We start from the raw sequence: 24152 nt of genomic DNA, 5'->3' as shown, positions 1-24152 counted from the left end.
ATATATACATATATACATATATATATATATATATATATATATATATATATATATATATATATATATATATATATATATATATATATATATATATATATATATATATATCCAGCCCGGCCAATTTTTTTTAACCCAATGAGTCAAAAAGTTTGGGGACCCCTGGGCTGGACTATATAAAAGGGTATGAGGTGGCGAAGGAATTCAAATAAAGACCAGTGAGGGCAGCACCACGCCTGAGATGCGTCCAGTCTGCCGGAAATTAAAAAGAAGAAGTAGAGTTGCGCGCGCATCCATCGCCATATTGGAAGAAGAGGTCTCCACTTTTTGAAACTACCTGTTTTCCCCCCTAAATAAACACATTAGTACTGCTTCATTCGTGTAAAGTCCACGCCATGGCGGACGGAAGCGGACAGTTAGCGAACCAGCTGCGCAGCAGCAGCCCACTACAGAGCCCCCAAATCAAGGCAGTCTCCCCCGCCGCAGCCGACGAGCAAAGGCCGTCCAACAAAGAAGGAGCCTCGCAGCAAAGCGGGGATGCTCGCACAGAAATGAAACTTCATATTGCGAGTTTTCGGAAGCCTGGTGAGAAAACCTTCACGCAGCGCTGCCGTCTGTTTGTTGCTAATTTACCGCTGGATATTCCGGATGAAGAATTTGTGGGTATGTTCTCAAAATATGGAAATACGGCCGAGGTTTTCATTAACAGAGAACGAGGATTTGGCTTTATTCGTCTGGTATGTATACACTATATTAGTCATATAATCCATATTTAGCATGTTTTCATGTGCTGTGCTCTTGCTAAAATATTTTTTAAACACGTTTTCCTCTTTACGACACTGAAGTTTATGAGAGGTTTTTTCATTGTGTATAAATAACCGTTACAGGTTTTACCATGAATTGATTTACGTGGACCCCGACTTAAACAAGTTGAAAAACTTATTCGGGTGTTACCATTTTGTGGTCAATTGTACGGAATATGTACTGTACTGTGCAATCTACTAATAAAAGTTTCAATCAATCAATGCTATATCAGATTCTTAAACTTCGACGGTTCGTGGTTTGTTTTTACACTTTAGCGTAAATAGTAGGATATATATTTCAGAATTTGTGTTTATTCCGTGTCGTGTATATTTTTGAATATGCCGAAGACAATTTGCGCAGTTGTGGGATGTTTGAATAGTACATATCACCTCACAAGATGGAAACAAACAATGTGTGACATTCATGAGTGTTATTTTAAATATGGTGATCTCACCATACGGTATCATAAAAATACAAACATAAAGGAAATCTGACCTGTTGTGAAATAACTGTAAGCCTTGCCTTTTTTGTAACTTTGAAGCATTCTTGTGTCCATGTTTGTAACTCCAAGGTACATGCCTACATCAAAGTACATGGTCGGTGGCCAGAGCGTCATGCCATCCTTTTCTCCTACCCAACCGTCAGAAATAGAGAGGGTCTGGCAAAATGTTAACAGTGTCTTTTACCAACAAAGTTTTTTGGTAGTCTGCAGCCTTTTCGTCGTTCACATCTTGTCCGGTTTTCTTGGCTTTTACTCCCATTTCCCACGCAGCAAAAGCCCTGGCAGCAAGATCTTTTTTATTTCCAGACGCCTTTAGTCCACAACAACCAAATGGTCTGTCAATGAATAAGCACTCCATCGCATAAAATACTCAAAGTTGACATTTACTTCCAAATCAGCACCACTTGATAATAAGGAAGCCATTTTCTGGGTTTGGTTATCCCTCTTGACCTTTGACCCATCAAAAAAAAGAGTCTCGCGAGAATGAGCCTGCTGAATCCTTAAACAGGTCCATCCCTGACGCCTTTCTGTTGCGGCCCTGATTTGCAGCGAAAGAGCGCAGACTTTACGAGATCTCCCGAATCTCTGCATACTCATCTGATTCGTACAAACGACAACAGTTTTGCCTTGCAGAAAAAAAACCTTTTTTGTAACAAGCAACAACACAACAATAACTTTATCCCTGGCGAGTGTTGTATCAGGGTTGTACGGTGTACTACTACTAATAAAGTACCATGGTACTAATGAATTAAAAACGGTACTATACTGCTCCTGAAAAATACCATTACATATTTTTTTCTGGACATAACGGCGCGCCGTCGCCACTTCGTGATATTGCTGGTAAAACGAGCAGACGCGCATTTTAGGCAATGCACACGCACAGAGCACTTACAAGCAGAACCAGCGTGGAGATAGAAAAGAGAGAATGAACACATTTTGGCCTAAAATCAAACAATGAAGTTGAAGCTGCATAGAAAAGACAGAATGAACACATTTTGGCTTAAAACAAACAATGAAGTTGAAGCTATAAGCCCTGAACACATGAAATACGTCCCTGGACACAGGATAACTTTAATTAGGACCAATGTCTGACCCTGTACCTACTTGGTATTGGATTAATAGCAAAATTTGTAGTATCACCTAAAAGTTATGTAAAGTATCAAACGGCAGAAGAATAAGTGATTATTACTTTTGAACAGAAGTGTAGAGAGAACATGTTAAAACAGAATGTGAGCAGATATTAACAGTAAATTAACAAGTAGATTAATAGTCCATCATCATTTTGACAAAATAATAGATTGAGAAATTACACAATATGTCATTGCATACGTCAGCAGCCAAATCATCTACAGTGGACATTTTTTTCTACCCGTTTGGAAAATGCAGTTTCTCAGAAAAGTTAACTCACATTTTTACTTTTAATTATGTAAATACTTCACAAATTGACATTTAGCTTCGCTCGTTTCAGCTTTTCCGGGTGATGGTAGCTTATCAAGTAGTCCGGTGTGCAGCAGATGCTTTCCCTTGGCACGGTGCGCCTTGACCGAGTCTGTTTTGGCTTGGAACACTCGAGACGAACGTGGCACGTTTTTTTACCTCCGCCGCAGAGGTCATGTTTTCACCAGGGTTTGTTTGTCTGTTTGTTAGCAACATAACTCAAACAGTTATTAGGATTTTGAAAAGAAGAAATTTCTCTTATCTACTGTACTACAAAGTGGAACACATTTCATTTCCTGCTTCCTCCTTCTCTCTCCTGTACGGTGCTCCACGGCCCACATTGCGGTCAGCATTGCGCAGAGGATTCTGGGAGTTGTAGTTTTATTTTCTGAACCGTCAAAGCAAAAATGCCAGAAAAAAACGACACCAACTTTTCGTTGGTACCGTCACGCGTCACGGCATTATTGTGAAAATTCGAATACCGCTGTATCTACAATACCGTAACATCCCTAATCAGCATCGGTACTGTATGACCAATACTGCTCCTGTAACTACTTGGTTTTAGATCGATACTCAAATATTTCCTTAAAACTAAATTCAAGCATTGAAACAACAGAAGACTAAGTGTAGATAGATACATGGTACAACATAAAGTAACCAGATATTAACATTAACTTAGCATATAGATTAATAATAGTTTTGAGAAAAAAATACAACCATAAATGACGCAATATGTTACCTCATACTTCAACAGCTAAATTAGGAGCCTTTGTAACCATTTTTGAAAAGGTTCTATTATCATGTATACACCAAATATTATTTTAGGACATATATTGTTATCGCAGGTGGCTGCAATTATTATTATTTAAATAATTATATTATTTAAAGATCAAATTTGACTGTTTATAGTCGGTATTGTATATTAATCTGTGTACCTTTTTAATTCTCTTTCAGGAGACGCGAACACTTGCAGAGATTGCCAAATCTGAGCTAGATGGCAAAATATTGAACTATCAACAAATCACAATCCGCTTTGCTACACATGGTACTGCCCTCTCTGTGCGGAACCTTCTACCCGTTGTCACCAATGAGCTTTTGGAACAGGTAAAGGGAGGGCACGAGGTATTTTTTTGGTGGTGTTAGCGGTCGTGTAATGTTCGTCTGCTGGTTTTAGGCGTTTTCACAGTTTGGCCCGGTGGAACGATCTATCGTGGTGACAGATGACCGTGGACGGCCCACTGGCCGAGGCATAGTGGAATTTGCGAATAAAGCGTCTGCACGCAAAGCTCTGGAATGCTGCACAGAAGGCGCACTGCTGCTAACCACGTACGTTTTTCTCCGACACTGACATTGTACGACTAGCTTTCAAAAGTGCCTTACGGTACATGCCTGCGGTAGGAAGAAAAGTCCCACGGAGGATTGAACATGTTTGCATTCCCTTACCTAGAACACCCTGTCCTGTCATTGTGGAGCCCGCAGAACACTTTGACGATGAAGAAGGACTGCCGGAAAAGTTGTTACCAAAGACTCCAAAGTACCTCAAGTGAGTAAAAGGATTGCTTAATTTTGTCAATTGGGTTTTACTTCATTTAAACACTGAAATAGCAATCGTCTTAGCAGGAGGATTCATGGACTAACTTACGATTATCAGGGGTGTCTTACAGTAGTCGACTATTTGACAATTCCATTTGGAAAAGTCTTATTCGACTATCAACCTTGCAGTCAAATCATCAGACATTGACCAATGTTTTTAAATGTAACATGTTATGTGGACTGACTAAAGGAACTATATTATTTAAATGTACACCATATACACCGAAAATGGTGTAATTTGCATAGTTGGTCGTGACGTGAAACTCATTGTTTGTGGACTGGTAAAACGAAGATTTGACAGTTCACACTTTTGGCCAATATGTAGACATTCTAACATATACAAATCTATTGTATTTATTGGATACTATCAACTGATATTTATTTACTTAATTAACTATCATTTAGGAAAAAATACAATTCCTACTATATTTCTGACTCATGCAAACAATTGGAATAATTGCATAGAGCAGTAAAATGTTGGAATTTAAATTTTTCAATTATTCCATTGATAAAACAACAAGCAACTCAAACGTATGATTTCATAAAATGAAAAAATCAATTTGTCCAACCCAACATACATAAATGATAGGGGTGTCAAAAAACGATTTTCGTATGAATCGTGATTCTTAATTGTAACGGTTCCTTCCATCCATGGATTTTCTACCGTTTGTCCCTTGTCCGCGGGGGGCCCTGAAGCCTAGCTGAGCTGCACCCGGGTGAAAGGCGGGGTACACCCTGGACAAGTCGCCATCTCAGGGCCACTAATCGATTAAAAAAATAAAAATTACTTATTCAAAACTTTTATTTTATTTTTAATCTGTCCTGTCCAGCCACTCAGGCAAATAAAATTGTTGATGTACGTCATGGGTGGGCAATACATTTTTACCGGGGGCCGCATGAGCTGCCCGAGCACTGCTGGAGGGCCACATCGACAATACTTCAATTAAATTTTGCTCAATATTATTTTTGATATACTGTAAGATAAATAATAATTGTAATAATAATAATTTCATTTAACCTAACTTAACTTTATACAAAAGCAGATTGCTTTTGATGGTTTTATTTTTAACACTGTTTTACACAACACTTCCTGATGTATAATACCATGCAAAAATGTCAATTTCTGCACAGGGTTAATTTCTGTCACTTTATCCTGCATCCTCTTTAAAGGCCTACTGAAATTAATTTTTTTTATTTAAACGGGAATAGCAGATCCATTCTATGTGTCATACTTTATCATTTCGCGATATTGCCATATTTTTGCTGAAAGGATTTAGTAGAGAAAATCGACGATAAAGTTCGCAACTTTTGCTTGCTGATAAAAAAAGCCTTGCCGTACCGGAAGTAGCGTGACGTCAGAGGAGGTAATATTCCTCACAATTTTCCTATGTTTACAATGGAGCGAGAGAGATTCGGAGCGACAAAGTGACGATTACCCCATTAATTTGAGCGAGGATGAAAGATTCATAGATGAGGAACGTTACAGTGAATGACTACAGAGGCAGTGATGGACGTATCTTTTTTCGCTCTGACCGTAACTTAGGTACAAGCTGGCTCATTGAATTCCACACTCTCTCCTTTTTCTATTGTGGATCACGGATTTGTATTTTAAACCACCTCGGATACTATATCCTCTTGAAAATGAGAGTCGAGCACGCAAAATGGACTTTTAAAGTGACAATACATCGGTGACACACTTAGCTACTGAGCTAACGTGATAGCATCGTTCTCAAATGAAGATAGAAACAAAAGAAATAAACCCCTGACTGGAAGGATAGACAGAAGATCAACAATACTATTAAACCATGTACATGTAACTACACGGTTAAAAATTCTCAGCCTGGTAAGGCTTAACAATGCTGTTGCTAACGACGCTAAGGCTAATTTAGCAACTTAGCAACCGGACCTCACAGAACTATGATAAAAACATTAGCGCTCCACCTACGCCAGCCAGCCCTTATCTTCCCATCAGCAGCCGTGCTCACCTGCGTTCCAGCGATCGACGGCGCGACGAAGGACTTCATCCGTGGGTTTGGCGGCAGGCATCGGCTAGGCGTCTGCTAAGTACCGTAAGTAGTCCTTGTTGTGTTGCTGTAAGTATTGTACTTAGCCGCTAATACACCGATCGATCCCACCTACAACGTTCTTCTTTGCAGCCTCCATTGTTCATTAAACAAATTGCAAAAGATTCACCAACACAGATGTCCAGGATACTGGGGAATTTTGTCGAAGAAAGCAAGAGGTTTTTGTATCGGGTCCGATGGGGTCCAACCACTTCCGTGGATTTTGTGACGTCACGCGCATAAATCATATCCAAAGGAGTTTTTCAACCGGAAGTGTGGCGGGAATTTTAAAATTGCACTTTATAAGTTAACCCGGCCGTATTGGCATGTGTTTCAATGTTAAGATTTCATCATTGATATATAAACTATCAGACTGCGTGGTCGGTAGTAGTGGGTTTCAGTAGGCCTTTAAAAGTCCAAAATTTTTCCCCGTCAGATTTGGACAACCATCTGTTGTCACACCTGCCAGCTTGTCCCATTTCAGTTCTAACATGTCCAAACACGCATTTACCTCTGTGAACAAGTCATTACCTGTGGTTGTCCCTTTTAATTGACTGCATGGCTGCCAGCTCCTCCGTGATTTGAAAGTCTGCAGTTATCCCACGTAAGAAGATGAGCAGCTGCAGCTAGGCAGTGTCACGTACATCGCAGCTCTCATCCAAAGCCAGCGAAAAACAGTCAAAGTCGGCCGTTCTGTTTTTCAGTTGAAGCTCCAAGTTTCCAGCGATGGTCTCAACCCGCTTCGTTACGGTGCGTCGGGAGAGTGACACGTTCTCAAATGCGCCCCTCTTCTCTGGGCATGTCAGCGCAACAACCGTCAACTTTTCTTTTTTTAGCGTGAGCTGACATCTCGGGAGTAACCGGGCATCACTTGTCGCTGTGCACCTTCACTCACAGGTTACACACGGACATACGTCCATAAATAACACTTTTCAAAATAAAAGCAGCACAGTTGTATTGCACGCACGACATAGATGTTTTTTAAAATGCATTTTGTAATTTGTGATTGCAGCTGTTCACATTCACTCACAATCACGCACGCGCATACGTCCACACGGAAGTAATACAAATAACGCTTTTCAAAACAAAAGCATCACCGTTGTATTGCACACTCGACATAGATACTTTTTTAAACTTATTTTGTAATTTATGATTGGCCTCACACGGGCCGGACAGGGACGCACAAAGGGCCAGATGTGGCCCGCGGACCGCCGAATGCCCAGGTCTGATTTAGGTGATCATATCTGCTGTACAGATTTACTTTAGAAAAGAGAAGTGTGGGATACTTCGTTTGTTGTCTTATTTGTATTTGACTTTATTAAATGTTTAGATAGTATTTTATTAAACAAAACCAAGTTTATTTTAAGTAATGTAGATATTTTTCAGAGTTGTTATCTGTTTTATGGAGGAATGCAGTTAAAGGAGCCATATGTAGTAATGTGGCCAGAAATGGTACTGCAATCACGGTTAAAATTCTGTAGTCCTCTCCCACTCTCCATGACTGAGGTTGCCAGATACGAATCCGAATCCTACTCCAAGGAACTTCAGATGGCAATCGATGAGTCCTACGCTGTAGGTTTCTCTTGTTTATGCTTCTTGCAAGATGGTTTACTAAGTAATTATGCCACATTTTACTGATGCCGATTAGCCAAATGTATTTGTAAAGTTACACAGCAATGTTTTCGTTGGGAGTCAGGATAGCTTGTTATTGTTACCCTGCTAAAATGTCTAGTTTGACCGCACAGACCACCATCGAAATAATTATGTATAATTATATATTATATATCGCATAGGCCTACTTTGATTGCAAGCCAAAGCCAACAGTAAAATTACCACCACATTTCTTTCAGCATAACTCCATATTGCTTTCAACTTGACTCACTGCATTCACATCACCATCTTTCAGTGCAGAGTGCAATTCTATGAGCCAACCCACGTTACGCAAAAACCACATTACACATAAATCATATAGCCTACTACCATGTCAATACACAAAGTAGAAAATCATTATATTGTGCCAAGCAAATACCACCCCATATGGGTTTGATGCACACACAGTACCAAAAACCGCAATTAGCCTTGCTAATGTTGGAACCCATTTCCTCAGCGTATCAGCATATTGAGAAGGAAATAGGCACTGACACTACCCATATCTACATTGGTTTTATTTGTCGAAAATATATTTTTCCCTGTCAGTTGGATGACACATCGACATACAGGCTAAGGGGTTATATATTTCCCCCGTTAGCCTATATGTCGATGTGTCATTGACCGGGCTAGCATGCTAAGTATTACACTAGGATCGAAGCACCATCACACTAAGCATTTGTTGCAGGAACATACTAGCTTTGTTAGACAAGATCATAGACTGTATTGGACAATATACTGTAGTTTAAAATGTCCATTTCCATTTATTACAAGTAATAAAGTGGCTGGGCCAGCAATCGGAGGGTTGCTGGTTACTGGGGTTCAATCCCCACCTTCTACCATCCTAGTCACGTCCGTTGTGTCCTTGGGCAAGACACTTCACCCTTGCTCCTGATGGCTGCTGGTTAGCGCCTTGCATGGCAGCTCCCGCCATCAGTGTGTGAATGTGTGTGTGAATGGGTGAATGTGGAAATACTGTCAAAGCGCTTTGAGTACCTTGAAGGTAGAAAAGCGCTATACAAGTATAACCCATTTATCATTTATTTATTTATGTCAAATAGCAGCAGAAGTGCACTTTTTGGAGAGCTGTATTATTTTCAGTTTTGTGCCCAAGGGACTGATTTTATTTAACACTCTATTATTATTTATACACCTATAGTGATCACAGAGACAGCTTGTTTTTGTGTTACTGTATATATTTGTTTTTCTGAAAAATCCCACTTAATATACTTTGGGTAACAACAGTCAATATTTATTTTTATTTTTATTTTTTTTGGGGGGGGGGGGGGGGTAACAGTCAATATTTATTTATTTATTAGATTAAATTGTTTTCTTATATAATAAAAGTGAGCTTTTGTTAAACCAAATATTGTGTGTTTTTTTCCATATACAACAACCTATCTGGACTCGATAAGAGAATCGATAAGGAATCGGTTCGATAATAGGCTCGAACTCGATCATTTCTTATCAAACATCATCCCTAGTGATATATCGGTGTGACATCATAAGTCCTTACATATTTATGGTGTACCCCTAAAACAACAGAGCATGGTTGTATTGACCTGTAAAAGCGGCACAGGTTGTTTGTGCGTTTTACAACACGATCAGGCGATTCACAATTTTTTCTAAGCTCCGTGTCAGTCTGCGCTGACGTTAAAGAATGTACATGTCATTTTATGTCTGCTCTGTATCGGGGTGTTGATGATGGGCAACCAAGTCAGCTAGGTGTTAAGAAGCAGAGTCACAATGCTCTCTACCGGGCGGAGTTGAACTGACACTCCTTCCATAATGTTTTGTGAGCTGGGACAAACACAGCAGATTGTTTTTTGCGGTCCAAAATGTAATTGTGGTGGGTCGCTGAAGTTAAATGAATGTTTGGTAAACAATACATTTACGCGTGTTAATAATACAAGTCATATATTCAATGGGACAGCATCTCTTGCAAGCCGATATAAATGTCAGCAGTGCCAACTTGCTCTGGCTTGTGAGGTTTGCTGGCTGTTGCAGAGAGTGAATGAGTGAGTGTCGACAGTCATGCTAACAAAGGGGTAATATAAAGGCCTACTGAAATGAAATGTTCTTATTTAAACGGGGATAGCAGGTCCATTCTATGTGTCATACTTGATCATTTCGCGACATTGCCATATTTTTGCTGAAAGGATTTAGTAGAAAACATCGACGATAAAGTTCGAAACTTTTGGTCGCTGATAAAAAAGCCTTGCCTGTACCGGAAGAAGCGTGACGTCACAGGTTGTGGAGCGCCTCACATCTGCACATTGTTTACAATCATGGCCACCAGCAGCGAGAGCGATTCGGACCGAGAAAGCGACGATTACCCCATTAATTTGAGCGAGTATGAAAGATTTGTGGATGAGGAAAGTGAGAGTGAAGGATTAGAGGGCAGTGGAAGCGATTGAGATAGGGAAGATGCTGTGAGAGGCGGGTGGGACCTGATATTCAGCTGGGAATGACTAAAACAGTAAATAAACACAAGACATATATATACTGTTATTAGCCACAACACAACCAGGCTTTTGTTTAATATGCCACAAATTAATCCGCATAACAAACACCTCCCCCCTCCCGTCCATATAACCCACCAATACAACTCAAACACCCGCACAACACACTCAATCCCACAGCCCAAAGTACCGTTCACCTCCGTAAAGTTCATACAGCACATATATTTCCCCAAAGTTACGTACGTGACATGCACATAGCGGCACGCACGTACGGGCAAGTGATCAAATGTTTGGAAGCCAAAGCTGCGTACTCACGGTAGCGCGTCTGCTATCCAACTCAAAGTCCTCCTGGTTGTGTTGCTGCAGCCAGCCGCTAATACAACGATCCCACCTACAGCTTTCTTCTTTGCTTTCTTCATTGTTCATTAAACAAATTGCAAAAGATTCACCAACACAGATGTCCAGAATACGGTGGAATTTTGCGATGAAAACAGACGATTTAATAGCTGGCCACAATGGTGTCCCAATATGTCCGCACAATCTGTGACGTTACGCGCAAACGTCATCATACCGAGACGTTTTCAGCAGAATATTTCGCGGGAAATTTAAAATTGTACTTTACTAATCTAACTAGGCCGTATTGGCATGTGTTGCAATGTTAAGATTTCATCATTGATATATAAACTATCAGACTGCGTGGTCGGTAGTAGTGGGTTTCAGTAGGCCTTTAAGTTCTAGTGTAAAATGGCAGCATTCGTGTCTGATGCAGCTCATTAAGTATTTTTTTTTCCCACTTGTCGATATGTAGAAACTAGGTAGCATTTTTCTACCCATTTTTTGTGTGCAGCTCAGTTGGCCAGTGTTCATATCTGAAGCTGATTTATCAATAGTGTATTGTGAGAAGGACGATGCAAACGCAATATCAATATGTCGTCTCACCCCAAATGTCTCTTTCGTCAGGGAACGAGAACGAAAGCCACATTTCGCTCAGCCAGGAACATTTGATTTTGAGTTCTCGTCTCGCTGGAAAGCTCTTGATGAGATTGAGAAACAGCAAAGAGATCTTGTGGCCAAGTATATTAAAGAGGCCAAAGCGAAGTTGGAGGCTGAGCTGGAGTCAGCGAAGCATGAACATCAACTCATGTTAATGAGGCACGGTAGGATCGATCAGGACTGCTTCACGTAATTACCTGCATGCTTCCAAGTGGATTGCTATTAGTGCTCTTACAAGCTCGCATCCTCCTTCATCCCTTTGTCACCCTCTCCCAGATCTAATGCGACGTCAGGAGGAGTTGAGGAGACTGGAGGAGCTTCGCAACCAGGAACTGCAGAGACGAAAGCAAATAGAAATTAGGTAGATGGCGTAGAACACAAAAAGTGCACTTTACATGTTGCAGCAATGGTGTGTTCTCCGAGTAAGGAAACAGACACATAACTTAACAAATGTGCCTGCAGGCATGAGGAGGAGCGAAGGCGACGGGGGGAAGAAATGGTGAGAGGACACAGAGAACAGGAGGATCTGAGACGGCAACCAGATGGCTTTAGATCGGGCTACCAGGACAACGTGAGTGAAACTGCCGTGCTGTCACACCCAATAAAATACTTTACATTTTTGCACAATAATAAAGAATCACATCGTTCAAACATTCAAAAGTCAAAGCCTTTCAGGAAGACATAATTATCTCTAATTCATTTTCTATTAAATCTATGAAATGGTGATTAAGTGGCATACCTACTGTAATTTTGTAGCAACTAGAGAAAAATTGAGTGTGTAAGAGGTGGGTGATTTATAAGTGAGCGAAGGAAGCAAGAGAGAGAGAGGTGAGTGAGGAGACGAGAGAGGTCACTGAACAGATGGCAAGCGGTACGTGAGTGAAAAGAAAGCGAGAGAAGTAGGTGAATGAAATGAGTGAGAGGTTGGTAGGTACAGTAGAAAGGAGATTCATATAAAATTGAGGGGTGCACTATCCACTTGAACCACAAGATGGCAGCTGAATATCTTAAAATGTGTTTTGTGGCAATTCCAACTTTGACCACAGCCTCAGTTGCTATGTTGAGTGGCGCTTTCCATTATTTTCAGTAGACTGCATTGCAAAACTATTAACCTCCGCCTCCCCTCTTCCTCTCACGCGAGATCCACCCAGGAATGGGCCATACGAGTCCCTTCCCTACTGTAGGTAGATGAGTGAAGAGAGAGTGAAAGAGAAAGGTACACAAGTAGAGAAAGGGAGGTAGGTATGTGAGTGAAGAGAGAGGTTAATGGTTTAACATGTTAATCTTATTTGTTTGAAGCCAAGGAATCAATCATTTTTATCCAGTCCAAATAAGAAATAGTTCTTCAGCACAACCACTGAACTTTTTACAGCAGGGTAAGTCAAGTAAACAAAAGGCCCTTTTTTCACCAAAAGTTCAGGAACTTAGTTCCTGGAACCTCTAGTTTCTGCAACTAAAGGTTCCTGTAGAAGTGCGTGGTTTGTGTTTCCACCGGATTTCACAGTTTAGGGTAGTTTATACAAATCAGGCTGGTTACGTATGGAGGAGTTATTCAGTATATTTCTACACTGATACATGTAAATAAACAGACAGTATTAGGTCACATTTCTTTGCCTAAAGTCTAAGTAAAGAAAGTGCAAACCAATAACATACAAAATGATAAGGTTTAAAAACAAAGAGTACCGAATTGTTCATAAAAAGTCTGTTGTCCAACAGACAGAAAGTTGTCCTCTCAGTAAGTGATGAATTCATGAGGGTCAGGTGAGTCCTTATGGTCCATTTCATCTGTAAATAACAATGTATAGAAAATAAACGTCAGTGTCTATCTCACGCCGACAACATAAATGCATCAGATTCAGCGTTAGCTTGTTAGCATTAGCATTCTGTTCACTCGGGTTGAGGAGAATAACCACAAATGGCGCGTAGTGACCATTTCTACAAGATGTAACAAAGTAAAAAGTGAATATTTGATGTGATTGACCTTCGTTCCACTGTTGTACTGCCTCTTTTATTGCACATTTATCCAACAAAGTTAGAGTAATGTGCAGCTGAGCTTGTAGCTTCAAGTCTGGCTGAATACTTTATATTCCTCTGTCAATATGTTTGAAAGAGTATGTCCACTTCTCGTAGCATCACATATTGAAATTAAGTTTGTAAAAAAATTCTAAACATTAAACTGCATATATCATATTTTTCGGACTATAGAGCGCACCGCTATAAAAGCCCGCCCACTAAGTTTTTGAAGAAAAAATATTTTTCCATATGTCAGCCGCACCGTTATGTACGTTGTAAGATAAGTTATTTACACAGAAAGATTTTGTAAATGTTTATTTACATACCTTAATTATTTCCAAACGGTGCCTATAACACTGCAGTAAAATGGCTGATCAAACAAAACAGAACATCGTCCCACTAGCTGCGGAAGCTAGCTCTCCAATCAGCTAAACAGACTCAATAACTCCACGCTGACGTTTTGGTGAATTTACTGAAGAATTTGTTCAACTAAAACAATACAAAAATATTGCCATTGTAAGTTAATAACACAGTGTTAGCATATTAGTTAATGCTAACGACGCTAGCTTACATTATAATAGCACATACAAATATGCAAGACACACATGGGACGGTTGAGTAAGTACGAATAGTTTGTTATATTGTTGAACGTACAAACTTTGCTTGGAGTGATTAATAAAGAATCCGTACGAGTAGAAACGCTATGGAAGACTAGAAGACGGAACGGCACTTGTACTAAAAGATGGCACCATAGCACAAGCAATAACACACTTATTCAGTGTCTTTGCTTGTGGGTTTTTTTTAAACAAATTGCATTGTCGCCATCAGCAATGAAAAATCCAGAAATTAGCCGCACCATTTCATTAGGCGCAGGTTTCAAAACATAGGGGAAAAAGTAACGGTAGTTTAAATACTATACGGCTGCGCAAAAACACTAAGATTGTTCCACTGATCAGCGTGTTTCAGCCCTCAGATGTCACACAAGTTCCTGCAAGTTCCTCTCGTTCTTCTTTCACTCCGTTGTCAAGTACTTTGTGATAGAAATACACAATAAATAAGACATGAACAAATCGTCTCACATACTTTAATGGCGGTTGTGTGTTCGAAAAATAAATTTTAGGAACGCCCCAACTGTGTTCAACCAATCAGCAATCGACCACACAGCCCGCCCCCTCTAAAGTTCCTGGGACCTTTCCAAAGTCCCGCCTCGCTTGCAGGAACTAAAAGTAGCTCCTGTAAAACTAAATCTACCCGGGTGGTTTTTTGGTGTGAAACACAGAGGAACCTTTATTTATCCGGGTAAATGGGAAGTTCCTAAAAAAGTTCCTGCGGTGGAAAACGGCACACGTCTTGTGTGCACGTAACATTTAGCAGCAAAGTGTGTGCAATGAGGAGTTGCATTTTTAGTATTTACATGGTGACAATGCACACCACATACAGTAAGTGCAGCAATCTCAGTGGGTGCATCATTGTACATTTTTCCTTATTTCTGTTCAAACAATCTGTCATTATTAGCAAAACATCTTTCATCTTGAAGCACTCATTGACAATACATAACGTTTCATTTTACTAGATATGATGCAAACACAATTCAATTTAGAGGATGTCTGATTAAAGTTAAAGTACCAATGATTGTCATACACACTGTGGTGAAATTTGTCCTCTGCATTTGACCCATCCCCTTGTTAATCCTCTGGGAGGTGAGGGGAGCAGTGGGCAGCAGCGGTGGCTGCGCCCGGGAATCATTTTTGGTGATTTAACCCCCAATTTCAACCCTTGATGCTGAGTGCCAAGCAGGGAGGTAATGGGTCCCATTTTTATAGTCTTTGGTATGACTCGGCCGGGGTTTGAACTCACAACCTACCGACCTCAGGACAGACACTCTAACCACTAGGCCACTGAGTAGGTAGATTATTCTAATGAAACAATTGAAGGGGTTTTCTAAAAGTTACCAATCAATACTGTTGTCAATTCCATGCAAAGTAATACGTGTGAGTGTTGTTTCAGTCCACTTCAAATTTAGCAAATTAAAGAGCTCTTTTTCACTTCTTTCAGAGAGAAAAGGAAATGAGAGTGGGTGATCTGGGCCCTCGTGGAGCTATGACCATGGCAGGTATGGCATTGATTGGTTCTTTTATTAATTTATAATGGGTCTACTGAAAATGTGAGCAAATCTGCTGGGTCAAAAGTATACAGCTCAATTTTTGTTTCATCTGACCACATAACTTTCCTCCAGAAGGTCTTATCTTTGTCCATGTGATATCAGATGAAACAAAAATTGAGCTGTTTGGCCACAATACCCAGCAATATGTTTGGAGGAGAAAAGGTGAGGCCTTTAATCCCAGGAACACCAGGCCTACCGTCAAGCATGGTGGTAGTATTATGCTCTGGGCCTGTTTTGCTGCCAATGGAACTGGTGCTTTACAGAGAGTAAATGGGACAATGAAAAAATTCTTCAGGACAACCTAATATCATGGTGTTCCAACAGGACAATGACCCCAAACACACGTCAAAAGTGGTAAAGGAATGGCTAAATCAGGCTAGAATTAAGGTTTTAGAATGGCCTTCCCAAAGTCCTGACTTAAACATGTGGACAATGCTGAAGAAACAAGTCCATGTCAAAAAACCAACAAATTTAGCTGAACTGCACCAATTTTGTCAAGCGGAGTGGTCAAAAATTCAACCAGAAGCTTGTGGATGGCTACCAAAAGCGCCTTATTGCAGTGAAACTTGCCAAGGGACATGTAACTAAATATTAACATTGCTGTATGTATACTTTTGACCCAGCAGATTTGGTCACATTTTCAGTAGACCCATAATAAATTCATAAAAGAACCAAACTTCATGAATGTGTTTTGTGACAAACAAGTATGTGCTCCAATCACTCTATCACAAAAAATAAGAGTTGTAGAAATTATTGGAAACTCAAGACCGCCATGACATTATGTTCTTTACAAGTGCATGTAAACTTTTGACCATGACTGTGTGTGTGTGTATATATATATATACTGAATGTGTGTCTGTGTCTGTGTAAACGTGTATATATGTACACTACCGTTCAAAAGTTTGGGGTCACCCAAACAATTTTGTGGAATAGCCTTCATTTCTAAGAACAAGAATAGACTGTCGAGTTTCAGAAGATAGTTCTCTTTTTCTGGCCATTGTGAGCGTTTAATTGACCCCACAAATGTGATGCTCCAGAAATTCAATCTGCTCAAAGGAAGGTCAGTTCCACAAAATTGTTTGGGTGACCCCAAACTTTTGAACGGTAGTGTATGTATATGTATCTGTGTGTAAATGTATATATGTATGTGTATACATATGTATATGTATGTATGTATGTAGATATACAGTATGTATATACATATACATATGTAGATATATGTTTGTATGTATATGTGTGTGTGTGTTTAATTTCAAAGTTGACCAACTTCTTCGCCTAAGTGGGAGGCATGATTTATAATCTAGCAAAGGCGATGCAGCAGCTCAGTAGGTAAAGAGCTGCTGTACTACGTTACCTCTGCCATGTTACTAAAAGTGGTTGCTCGACATTGGCTCTTTTAATAACAATGACGCTAGGACTAGGTTATTACACAGGTTGCATGTAAATGGAGTATTGTTGGCAGATTTTTAAAAGGACTTTATACATCCTATTAGCTACGTCGTTAGCCATCTCTTACTACCGTGTTTTTACGAAAAGACGTGTCCTTGTGAATAATAGGCAGAATTTATTTTGAAGGGCAAAAGTGTGCTCTTGGTTTTTCTTGGGCACTTGACGGCAGTGCCGCGTGCATGAAGATCAATATATATAAACAAAGTACCTGCGAGTGCCTGAAAGTTAACGTGATGGAAAATTTAAATAAGGGGGATAATAAAACACTAACTACCCTTGTGAAGGACACTGTCAATTGACCAACTCAAAGAGGTCACATGACCCTGACCCACCCAACCAATGCTGTGTTTTGTGTGTAGATGGCTACAATCAGACCCCAGCTGTGTCCAACCCTAACCAGGGTCAAATGATGAGCATGAGCGGAAGGAGCACAGCCGTTGGCCCAGAGGGAACCGCTGCAAACATGGCCTCAATGTTGATGTCTGAAAATGGCAACATGGTAACGTATCTGACAAAGCAACTAAATCTTTGCTTTTAAGCATGCAGTAATACTCAGATATTACAGATTATTTTTTTGATTTAGATTTTGATAGTTGAAAGTAAAACTGAAACTGATCAATTAATTTGTGAGAAGTATATATTTTTTTCTCTAAAAATTTTGATATTTTATATATATACTGTATACATTTTTTTACCTTTAGGGATGCCCTCAAGTCATATACATTTTTTTTTTATTCAACACTTAAATCTAACTTCAGGTCTATCTGTCGATTTTATGCACTTTTTGTTCAAGAAAACTTTGTTTTCCCCCCCCAAAAAAATGTCAAAGTGTAATAAAAGGGGACGGCGTGGTACGGTTGGGAGAGTGGCCGTGCCAGCAACCTGAGGGTTCCTGGTTCAATCCCCACCTTCTACCAACCTCGTCACGTCCGTTGTGTCCTTGAGCAAGACACTTCACCCTTGCTCCTAATGGGTCGTGGTTATGGCCTTGCATGGCAGCTCCCGCCATCATTGTGTGAAAGTGTGTGTGAAATGAATGTGGAAATAGTGTCAAAGCGCTTTGAGTACCTTGAAGATAGAAAAGCGCTATACAAGTATAACCCATTTATTTGTTGTGGAGCAATTTGAGCCTTAAATTGGTCAATAATTTATAACAACATTGACTTACATTTATTTATTTTTTTTGAGAAATGACAGTTTAAAGTAAAAAAAAAATCGCACAAAAATTCTCGAGGTTCCAAAAAGGGCCCTGCTCATAAAAGTGTTAAAGAAGTCATCATTTTATTTATTTTTTTAACTTTCAACGCTATAAATCAGATTTGCGTTTTATTTATTTTATTTTAATTTAATTAGGTTTTAACATGGCAAACACGCAAAATAGGCTATCATTTACAAAAAACATTTCAAAGTGTAATATTTGATGTGAAGCAACTGGAGCCTTGAATAGGTCAATAATAATTCATAACATAGATTTTGATTCATTATTATTTTTGGAGCAATGACCGCTTTAAAGGAAAAAAACAGATTGCATGGCAGCTTTGTGTTATCAGAGTCAACATTGCAACTTTTTCTCCGTACATTTCACCTGCCCTTTTTATTCCACTTTTTCATGCTTTTTGTTTGTTTTATTAGTATTTTTAGAAAGTGCGGCTGGAGGCCAAACTTTGGACACTCCTCGTCTAAAAGAAACTAATGGTTTGTTTCTCTTGTCTTTCATTTCTCCACCAACGTTTGTGTGCTAATCATGGGGATGACTCGACACGATCAAAACAACTTTGAACGGACACATTTCAAACTTGTGTCCCTTTCCTGGTTACTGGACTCACCCCCTCATTTGCTGCCGTGTTCACATTGTGGATCCGGGCCGCGACGCTGTAGCGAGGAGATAGATATCCGCCGGCTGGATTGCTAACAGGGCGAGCAGAAGTAGAGTCACCGAAGCAGCAGCAGCAGCAGCAGCAGCAGCAGCAGCAGCAGCAGCAGCAGCAGCAGCAGTCGTCAGCACCAACTGTCCCTCCTGCTGGGCCAACACCAGGATTTGGACAGGGAAGTCCTGTAGAAGGAGTGTTTGATGGACCAAATAACAAGCGACGGCGGTACTGACCTCAAATAGTGTTCATGTTAATCTACTTTTCCCTGAAATGTGTGCTGATTGCTTTATTTCTTAGTTACTGCTATGCTCTGCATAGTCTACTTTTTATTTTGTGCATTTCAGTCTACCACGTCAGGCTTTTAAAACTAGTCCAAGCCACATTGTTCTTCTACAATAAACTGTCTCTGCATTGAGCGTGATGTGTCCATGTGGCGTTAGCTGCGTATCTTACAAGCTCAGCAAAGGGACACTTTTTTTGGTTGTATAGGCAAGCAGCAACAATAGTCGTTTGTCACGTTTAATCCTGTTACAGTTGGATGTCGTCTGGCTTTTTACACCTTTAATTATGAATTTAACACATTTGTTGCTTGAGCATGTTTCTTTTGTCAAAATAATCGAATGTTTTGGAAGATGTGTTTCAGCGCTTTCAAACGTGCACCGTATTAGATGAGTTTCTTATTGCGTTGACCTCATTTTCCAAAAGTAGATTAGAGATGTGACGTTCGCAAACGAATCAAGTGTTTTTGAAATGAACGAGAACAGATTCTTGTTCGAAAGATGTTTTTTATGCACATGCAAATTTAGTGTCACCAATTGCCTGTTCTGCACACACCGTAGCACCCAACTGCAAACTGGACTAGAAAATAAGTCCGAGTCAAAGGAAACAGCATTGGGATTAACTTTTTTTATATGTATTTTTAAAATAATTTTTATTTGTATTTTATTTTATTCATATTTTGGATTTACTTTTCAGGTTCATTCTAAGGAGTAGAATTGTTATCACATTTGTATCATGTCCTAATATTTATTGTAGTTTTATTTATACTTTTTATATCCATTAATGCATTTTTTTCTTATTTACTACTTTTGTATTTTTTTCTATATTGTTTAAATGATACACATTTTTTTAGGTGAGGGATGATGTCACTGCCAAAGCATGGAAATATGGCGGCGACGTCTTATGGAATGTTTACAATGGAAAACAGCAAAAAATAAAATTATAGCCAATATTTCAGAATAATTCCCACCAGTAGAATAATATGTGTGTTTAAATTGAATTATTCTAATCTACATTCATAGGGTTAGTTTCCTTGAAAAAAATCAGTTATACAAAACTATATTTTGGCGAACGAGTCTTTTGAACGGCTCCTTAAAAGAAACTGCTCATCAAGATCCGGCTCTCTTTAATGTAGATTCTGATTTACAATTGCCGCCTCAAAATATATATATATTTTTTTTAACAAACAAATAACACCAACAACGGCTAGCGTGTTACCAGCCGTGGTTTATTAGAACAGATTTAACAAATGTCTATATTTGTAACAATACCAAATTAAACGCTGTAACACATTTTGTGGAGATTGATTGGCTGTCTGGTACACACGTGACTCCGTTGATTGGCTGTCTGGTACACACGTGACTCTCCGTTGATTGGCTGTCTGGTACACACGTGCATGTCCACTGCGCGTGACCATCAACAAGAGACTTTAAAGAAACGAAAGAATGTTTAAAAAAAACGGACAAAATGGCCGCCGTAGTGATGTTAAACAGGTAAGCGAGGCCATAAATGACTCCGAAATCACTTGGCGTAGTCCTTTTTCTCTGTGCGTGTGCATACGAGGGGCGTATCTTCAATAGTTTGAAAAGGGCGGGACACAACATTCGCGGGTCTTTTGAACAAGAGCATTAAGGCGTACTTGTGCACTTGTCACGGTCACAAACGTCTAATACAGACAGATACTGACATTTATTTGTATTATGTTTTCTATTGAACTACTACTACCCACTATTACTTCTACGTTTTCCAGTCCCAGGAGCCCCAAACTGAGGCCAAAACAATAATAGAAAACATGTTTTAAGTTATTTCACCTTTGGCAGTAAAGCTGGCATAGTTTTATACTCATTTGGTCCTTTCTGTCCACATGTTTGTCCTTATTTCATGTTTTTATTTCTGGATTATATCTTCTCAAATATCTTGTATAAAATTGTGTTTAACTGGTCCGAAAGGTACCTATTGTGCAATACTTGAAATACTCAAATAGTTAAGTATAGCGCTGCCAATCGCTAGCAGACAACTAAATCTATAGCTGGCAACTAGGGCTGTTAAATGCTAAGTGGCCTCTGGTACGCTAACCACTAGCTGGCAACTAGTGTGCTAATTGCTAACTGGCAGCTAGTGCGCTAATTGCTAGCTGACAACTAGTGCGCTAATTGCCAGCCGGCAACCGGTGCGCTAATTTTCCTGAGGGAACTTTCCTGAAGGAATCAATAAAGTACTATCTATCTAACTCCTAACTGGCAAATGGGGTCGCTGAATGCTAGGTGTCAACTAGTGCACTAATTACTAGCTGGCAACTGGGGCCACTGATCACTAAGCTGGCAACTAAATCGATAGCAGGTAACTAGAGCCGCTAATCATTAGCTGGCAACTAGTGAGTTAATCGCTAGCTGGCAACTAGGGCCGCGAGGTGGCCATGAGCGCACTAGCAGGAAACTATAGGGCAGCTAATTTCTAACTGACAATGGGTGCGCTAATCGTTAGCTGGCCACTAATGTGCTAATCTCTAACTGGCAACTAGGGTTGCTGGTTGCTAAGTGGCAACTAGCGCGTTCATCGCCAGCTAGTAACTAGTGTGCTAATCGTTAGCTGACAACTAGGCCCGCTAATCGCTAGCTGGCAGCTGGGGCGCCGCCAATCGCCAGCTGGCAACTGGTGCGCCTCTAATCGCTACTTTGCAACTTGAGCGCTAATAGCTAGCTATCATAAATGCCAAGATGATTGTAATGAAACAGTAAATTGATTAATTCATGTTTTTATTTAAAACCTGCAAGGTACAGAGGGCATGGCTGGCCATGTCACTTCCATTCTAGAAACCCAGACATTTACTTTTGTGGAGAAATTGCAGGTGAAATATAAAAAAACAATTTCACGACCACCCTGTAGCACCTCTGCGGTCCCCCTGTTAATTAAAACGATTAATCTAAACGACTAATTATTATAATTGACATTTTCATAATAGTAAACTTATAATATGAAAAAGCATCTTGTTGCTTGACATGTATTTTCTTTCTCGTCTCTCACAGGGCTTTTCTTGACTTCCTCCAATGATGTTTTCCACAAGCAGGTACACACATATACACTCACACTCATTCACACACACACAAGCACACACACGTATTTTGAAGGCACCACTTCACTTGATATTACCAAACGGCCCCCAAGTTAGGTTTGCAGCCACACTGAGTAAATCATAACAATCCATTGTGAGTGGATCGTAACAAAAGTGTGTTGTTCCTTTTCTCTGCCGCGCCCAAGGCTGCTCATTATCAACATGAGGGAAAGTAATCATTCTAGTGATCCACTTTTAACAGAGCTGATTGTGGCCAATTTGGGGAAGGAACACTTTCTGGCCTGGTTTGGCTTTAGCCCAGTTTATGGCCCACTTCGGTTTTTCTCCTGGAGCACAATCGATTTTTGGGGGCAATAACGTGAATAAAGTGGATAGAAGTATTGCATTCAAAACACATCAAAGTCCTTTCGCCAGCTTTTTTTTTCTACCGTATTTTTCGGACTATAAGCCCTTTTTTTCCCAAGCTTGGAACACTGCAGCTTATAAAACTGTGTGGCTAATTTATGTTTTTGTCTTTGCTAACGGCCATAATGTTTTGTATAAGTTTTCATGAAACACTGACAGAGACACTGAAAAGGTGTGTTAATGTTTGTGCTATGTCGCCATCTTTTGGATGAATTTGCTCACTGCAGGTGATTTGTGTTGAAAATGTATTTCCTGTTTTGCGCCTTGAACCGGAAGTATGTCCCGTTTCGTCTACTATTTGTCTACAGCATTTCTACTCGTATGGATTCTTTGTTCATCACTCCAAACAACGTTTGTAGGTTTAACAATATAACTAAAACTATTTATACCTACTAAACCGTCTCATGTGTGATGTCTGTAGGAATGTTTTCATGCATATTTGTACGCGCTATTGTAATGTAATCAAGCTAGTGTCGTTAGCATTAGCTAATATGCTAACACGTTTACAAGTGCCTGTTTTAGTGTTATTAACTTACAATGGCATTCTTTTTGTATTGTTTCAGTTCCACAAATTCCTCAGTAAATTCACCTAAACGTCACAGTGGAGTTATTGAGTCTGTTTAGCTGATTGGAGAGCTAGCTTCCGCAGCTAGTGGGTCCATGACGATGACTTCTGTTTTGTTTCATCAGCCGTTTTACTGCTGTGTTACAGGTTAGGTGCGGCTAATATATGTAAAAATATTTTTTTTTTCAAAAATATACTAGGTGTGGCTTAAATACTGGGCTCTTTAGCCTGTAAAGTGCGGTAAATGACAGGTGTTCTCTTAGTAAAGATCATAAATCCAGAAAAACGTTCACAAACTGACATGATTCCAAATGCTGACTAACTGATTATTTAATGTCAAATTTAGATAATCTGTCTTTTGATGACGTAGCAACCCTGGCTCTTGTTTGTGTGTTCCAACAAGTTAACATAGGTTCTAAAAATAGAGCCAACTTTTCCTCGCCTGCGTTCTGGCACCGCCTCTGCGCCGAGCGTAGATGCATTAAGAGGTGGCACAAAAACTGCTAATCCACACAGGAGGCGTGTGCTTGCACTGACACTTTCCCCGCTGATGCAGATTCGCTTGAACCATTTACAAATCTCAGTCCTCGACAGGCGTGAACTGAAAACTTACTAGTTCCAACACGTGTGCATTCTCCCGGATCTCATTAATGGGATTAGTTGGTTTGAGGGCAGCTGGACACTGAGCTGGTGTCTGGAGGCCGGATGGACAACATGTCTCCTCAGTATCAACAGGACAGACTGAGCCGGGCCGCAGAAAACAGCGACAACAGACGGGTATAGTTCATCTTTTCAAAGTTGTATTTTGTTGCATATTGTGATTGTTTGTCCTAAA

General features: G+C 39.9%; 2 protein-coding genes across 5 annotated transcripts in view; both read left to right on the top strand.

Moving 5' to 3' along the window:
* Positions 1 to 206: 206 nt before the first annotated feature.
* On the top strand, positions 207 to 19410 carry LOC133657404 (paraspeckle component 1-like). 2 transcript variants are annotated; one of them, XM_062058708.1, is made up of 11 exons: positions 208 to 734; positions 3695 to 3844; positions 3915 to 4066; positions 4188 to 4283; positions 11466 to 11662; positions 11775 to 11859; positions 11961 to 12069; positions 15567 to 15624; positions 17484 to 17623; positions 19003 to 19092; positions 19123 to 19410. In XM_062058708.1, the coding sequence occupies exons 1-11, from the start codon at positions 393 to 395 to the stop codon at positions 19225 to 19227; spliced, it is 1524 nt and encodes a 507-aa protein (XP_061914692.1). In that variant the 5' UTR covers positions 208 to 392; the 3' UTR covers positions 19228 to 19410. The 2 variants fall into 2 exon arrangements, with proteins under 2 accessions (XP_061914682.1, XP_061914692.1); XM_062058698.1 differs by having other exon boundaries at positions 207 to 734; positions 19003 to 19410.
* A 1262-nt stretch (positions 19411 to 20672) lies between these two features.
* Positions 20673 to 24152, top strand: part of LOC133657446 (rho GTPase-activating protein 20-like) — a 48555-nt gene continuing 45075 nt past the window's right edge. The window contains exons 1-3 of one of the 3 annotated variants that reach the window (XM_062058793.1): positions 20750 to 20767; positions 22301 to 22341; positions 23978 to 24094. In XM_062058793.1, coding sequence (XP_061914777.1) covers positions 24023 to 24094 — 72 coding nt within the window. In that variant the 5' untranslated portion in view covers positions 20750 to 20767; positions 22301 to 22341; positions 23978 to 24022. Of the gene's footprint in view, positions 20768 to 22300; positions 22342 to 23977; positions 24095 to 24152 lie in introns of all 3 variants that reach the window. The other 2 variants (XM_062058800.1, XM_062058809.1) reach the window with 2 other exon arrangements.

The sequence above is a fragment of the Entelurus aequoreus genome, linkage group LG01 (assembly GCF_033978785.1).
Source record: "Entelurus aequoreus isolate RoL-2023_Sb linkage group LG01, RoL_Eaeq_v1.1, whole genome shotgun sequence".
In the NCBI taxonomy this organism is placed as follows: Eukaryota; Metazoa; Chordata; class Actinopteri; order Syngnathiformes; family Syngnathidae; genus Entelurus; species Entelurus aequoreus.
The sequence above is the reverse complement of the archived record's forward strand: the minus strand, read 5'-3'. Positions and strand labels throughout refer to the sequence as shown.

Excerpts from the sequence above, each read along its gene's own strand:
- LOC133657404 (XM_062058698.1), top strand. The coding sequence starts at position 393 with ATGGCGGACGGAAGCGGACAGTTAGCGAACCAGCTGCGCAGCAGCAGC. Across the intron at positions 735-3,694 it reads GATTTGGCTTTATTCGTCTG|GAGACGCGAACACTTGCAGA; the intron begins GTATGTATACAC and ends ATTCTCTTTCAG. Across the intron at positions 15,625-17,483 it reads TGGAGCTATGACCATGGCAG|ATGGCTACAATCAGACCCCA; the intron begins GTATGGCATTGA and ends TTTTGTGTGTAG.